Below are 4842 nucleotides of genomic sequence, written 5' to 3' on the forward strand. Positions count from 1 at the left end.
CGCCGTGAGACGGTCAGAACCAGAGTGCTGCGCTGTTTTATTCAGAGGTCTATTTCAAGCCACGTGTATTTTTCTAATGTGAATAGTGACACAAATGCACCTTTTATTTATAAAGAATAGTATCTTTCCACCCCACTGGCTGGCTTTTTCTGTAACCTCCTCCCTGATAACGAATCCCTCCTGAGCTCTAATCCTCACCAGCTTCTGGTGGCTGTTTGCAGTGAACATTTCCACATCATCACAGGTACTTGCTGCCCTCCCTCCATACCCCGCTGCTCTCTTAACAGACCTGGACAAGGACCCGCGGCTGGATTCTTTAACAGTAGCACGAGGCTAGCCATTCTGGGTCACATCTTATGGGAGTGGGTGGGAAGAAAGTTGTTTTTCACAGGCGGTGGGAAAGAGAATGAGGACTCAAATGACTTTCAGGGGCCCACAGCAGCGGGTGGGGCCGAGCTTGAGCCCCTCAGTGCCCAAGCTTATGCAGGTCTCTTCCCTGAGGGACTTTTTTTTTTGATGAGTGGAGAGCTTTATTCCGTTTGCTATTTACAGGTATGTACAGTTGGTGTGAGCCTATGGTACACTATTTCACAAATTTATCTTACAGGCAGGAGGCAGCGGCCGATCCTGCTCCCAGCATCCCACAGTGGTGGGGGGCGAGGGGCGCGCCCAGGAGCTGGCCCTCTCTGAGGGCACTCGTGGTGGGTGTTGTCCCCTCCCAGCTGTGACGTCTTCCCCGAGACAATCTGTGCTTCCCACCTGCTCTCAGTGCACCTGAGGGACTTTTGAGGCTGGATGATGGAGAAGGAGGAAGGTCTCTTAGTTATCTAACGCGGTTACAACAGAGGTACCACACGTGGACAGTTTTAATAAATACATTTTCTTAGAGTGGAGGAAGTTTCAAGTCCAAATTCAAAGTGCTGGCTCTAGGGGAGGGTCCTGTCAGTTCTGGAGGAGGGTCTTCGCTTCCTTCAGCACCTGCAGGCCTAGCGTCCCTTGGAGATTCCAGTGTGTCCGGACCTTCCCGGTGGGGCGGAGCTTCCTCATGCAGACTCCAGTCCAGAAGGATGCACTCCCCTCGGGGTGAGCCTTCCTTGGTTCTCAGGCCCCTGTCAGCTCACTTTCCACTCTTGTTAACTCTTATGAGATTAAAGGTGTTACAGTAGAATTAGGGCTGTGATGAGATTAAAGTGTGCTGCATTCCACCTTACCCTTTTCCAGCTGCTTGGCACATTAGATCATAAGGGATCATTGCGAAGTTTCCACGTTCTATTACTGCTGTTAAGTGCCCTTAAGCCCACTTGACTCCTAACATGATCTGAACCCTGCCCTGCGCCATCCTCACAATCTAATATACTGGAGCCCAACATTAGTCCACCTCCTCGAGGGGCTTCCCCTTCTTCGCTGACCCTCCACATTTCCAAACACGATGTCCTTACATATGTGTATTTTTGAGGGGACATGATTCAGCCCACGACATCAGGGCAGCAGCATCTGCCCTCATTTGGACAAGAGTGTCCCCAGGGGCTGACCCCAATCAGGAACGATGATGCTTAAGCACGGAGTGGGGTCACAGGCTGCCTCTCCCTGGGGACAGCTCCTTCCTGGGATGCCCGAGGAGCCCTCTGTCCCAGGGATCTAGCCAAACCTCTCCCCACTTCGCTGTTTTGGCAGCCCAGTGCCCAGCCTTTCCCTAACTGACAAACATTCCCACCTCTTCACTTGATGTCACTGGCAGGTTTAACAGAAACAGAAGGTCAAGCATCCTGGAGGAGGGGACTGGCCAGCAGATGAGCATGGAGCCCCTCGGTTAGCTCAACCTGGACGACATTTTAGGACGTATAAATGCAGCTCCATGAGCCCCGGCCACGCAGTGTTTACCTTTATGCTGTCCTGTAAGCCTGTCTTCCTGGAGTTTATCTTTTCACCTAATGTACTTTTCTCATTTTTTCATCCTCCAATCCCCTGATCCAGTTCTTGGTCTCCACTGTCTCTGGTGGGATTTCTGGAGCAGAGACAACTGTGTAGTGGTGTTTGGTGCCATCAAGTCAGCGTCGATTCTGGGCAGCACCCTGTGTGAGGTTAGAACTGCTCTGTGGGATTTTTCATGGTTTGGTTTTCCAAAGTAGACACCAGCTGTGAGTTCTACATATACTCATAAATGTCATATCCTCAAATCAACCGACTCACGGCTGGCTCTCCAGTGGGCTTTTAGAGGCCGGAAACTGCACAGCAGGTGACGGCCCATCTAGGTCTGTGGAGCAGCTGGTGGATTTGAACTGCCTGCCTTTGGATTGGCAGCACAGCTCCTTACCCACTAGACTATCAGTGCTCCCTTCTACACATAAAAGTCCACATCAAGTGAAGGAAAGTGAACATGGCCTAGCTAAACAGATATTTGGATCAAGTGCAGCCAGAATGCTCTTTGGAGGCAAAGATGACAAAGCTTCGTCTCACGTACTTTGGGCGTATTGTTAAGAGAGGCTGTTCCTTAGAGAGGGATACATGCTTGGAAAGGTGGTCAGTCAAAGAAAGGAAGACCCTGAATGAGACAGACTGACACAGTGGCTGCAGCAGTGGGCACAGGTGTGTCAGAGATGAAGAGGACAGGACAAGACAGGGCAGGGTTCAGATCAGCTATTCACAGGGTGGCTGTGAGTTGTACTTGATGGCACCTCACAACAACAAACACAAATATGCTGTACACACAATGACTCACCAGGGTCTTCCTCCCCTGCGCTGTCCCTCCCTCGATGAGATGGATCGATTTAGTGACTGGGGTAGTGGGAGTAGGTGTGTCGGAGACAATGAGGTCAGCACAGGACAGAGCAGGATTGGGGCACTTGTACGTGGGGTCGCTAGGAGTCGCAAGCAACTCAACAGCATGTAACAACAACAACAAAATGACTAACCATACAAAGCTGGAACAACTTAATTAAAAATTAAGTATCTTTCTATGTATAGCTGTAAAGATCATGACCAAGTTGGGGCCAGGAAACGTGCGAGCCACACCACAGATGGGCTTGTGGTTCAAAGGGCATTGGAGCAGCGGGGCACGATCTTCACCAACCACCTCTTCAGTCTGTTTCAAAACTGCTCGCATTTCCTGTTATCTAGCAACATCTGTTGACCGTGGAGATGCATGTGAGAGCTTGCCGGACTCTAAGCTTTGTGTCAGAATAGTCACGCGGAGGTGGGCCTCTCTAGGCCAGCCCGGCCTGAGTCCAGAGGCAGGTTCTCTGCAGGGACTGTTGGTTCTGTGATGCCATACATTAGCTCCACCGTACTTTAGAAATTCATTGTAATTACAAAATAAACATCATTAAAATTGAAATACAGGCACTTCCCAAGTAAAAATATTAAACTAGGGATTTTCAATGCAAATAAATGTACTATGTAAAGTTCGCCCCGTTTATAAAAACAAGATCTCTTGGTTCTGCCGGGGAACTGGCTTGGCCCTGTGCTCAGGTCACCAGAGGTGCAGGTGATACTGCAGTGGCACCTGACGGGCAGCGACTGGTCCGAGGCTGACGGCGCCCCTGCGTGGCTGCCCTGGGTCACAGCGCTCGGTGGCCGGTCTCCAGCAGCATGCCTTCCAGCAGCAGCGGGCTGGAGCTGTCCACGTAGGGCTGATGCAGCCACATGGACAGGTAGCTCAGGGTGAGGTCATGGTCCTCCGAGTGCGCCAGCTCCTCCACGATGGTGCGCTTCAGGAGCAGCTCCTTCCCGTACGAGTCCGAGAGCCGGCGGGAAACCGTGTCTGAAACAAAGGGGCTGCGGTTAGTGGCTGGAGGGTCAGCTTCTGGCTCCCGGAGACGTGAAGAAATCACCCAGTCCTGCATCGCCGCTGTGACGGACTGGAGGTGGGACCACTGTCATCCACAGGCTGACCACAGGTCACCCACAGGCTGACCTTCAGTCTTGCTCTGCTGAAACCTATTCAGAATCAAAACAACAACAAAGAATCCACAGACAAAAGGTGGGCTAGCCTGTCGGCCACAGGAGGGACACCGGCCAGCAACTCACCCAGGGCTCATAAGGAAGGCGAAAATCCCACCACTGAATCACCATTGTCCCCTGAAATAAATGCCAAGTCTTCCTTAAACGGTAGTCATCCAGGGAGGTGCCCCTGACTTGGGGTGACTCCAAACTCTTAGAAGCCGCCTAATAAACCTCATCACCCGCAACACTGTGGTGAAAAGGATCTGGACAGGTGCTTTCCACGCCGCTGCTACAGGTGAGCAGAATCGGGTAATGGGGTAAGTGTGACGGTTAACATGTGTCAGTTTATATGTAAACAGAGATTATGTGTCGTTGGTTGGAACAAACTCATAGTTGACCCTCCAGTGGGTTTTCAGAGGCTGCAAACGGAACAGGGAAACACTGCCCGTCTTTCTCTCATGGAGATATATAGAGAGCTATAGATTAGAGATAGATGAGAGAGAGAGAGAGAGAGAACATTGCTCCATGGGTTAAAGATAGTCAACTCCTGTGAGATTTACAGCCTCTGAAAACCTGATGGAGGAGGGTCAGCTATGAGTCGGTTCCGACTTGACGGCACATAACAACAAATCTACAAGTGTGTGCATGTATATGTTGTTGTTATGTGCCGACAAGTCACTTGCAACTCATAGCAACCCTATGTACAAGAGCCCTGAAATTTGTTCTATCCTGTGCCAACTTTACTCTCTGACATACCTACCCTCACTACACCAGTCACTGAATCAATCCATCTCATCGATGGTCTCTTTCTCTGTTCCTCCATCCTCCCAAGCATGATGTCCCTCTCCAAGGACTGGTCCCTCCTTGCAACATGTCCAAAGTATGTTAGATGGAGCCTCA

The 4842-nt window shown here is 50.8% G+C and overlaps 1 protein-coding gene across 1 annotated transcript in view; it reads right to left on the reverse strand.

Annotated features, from left to right (window-relative positions):
• Nucleotides 1-3557: 3557 nt before the first annotated feature.
• CINP (cyclin-dependent kinase 2 interacting protein) overlaps nucleotides 3558-4842 on the reverse strand; it is a 38186-nt gene continuing 36901 nt past the window's right edge. The window contains exon 5 of the mRNA XM_006879180.1: nucleotides 3558-3760. Coding sequence (XP_006879242.1) covers nucleotides 3558-3760 — 203 coding nt within the window. The remainder of the gene's footprint in view (nucleotides 3761-4842) is intronic.

This window comes from Elephantulus edwardii, unplaced genomic scaffold (genome assembly GCF_000299155.1).
Source record: "Elephantulus edwardii isolate Elephantulus edwardi_28Jun2011 unplaced genomic scaffold, EleEdw1.0 scaffold00002, whole genome shotgun sequence".
Lineage (NCBI taxonomy): Eukaryota > Metazoa > Chordata > Mammalia > Macroscelidea > Macroscelididae > Elephantulus > Elephantulus edwardii.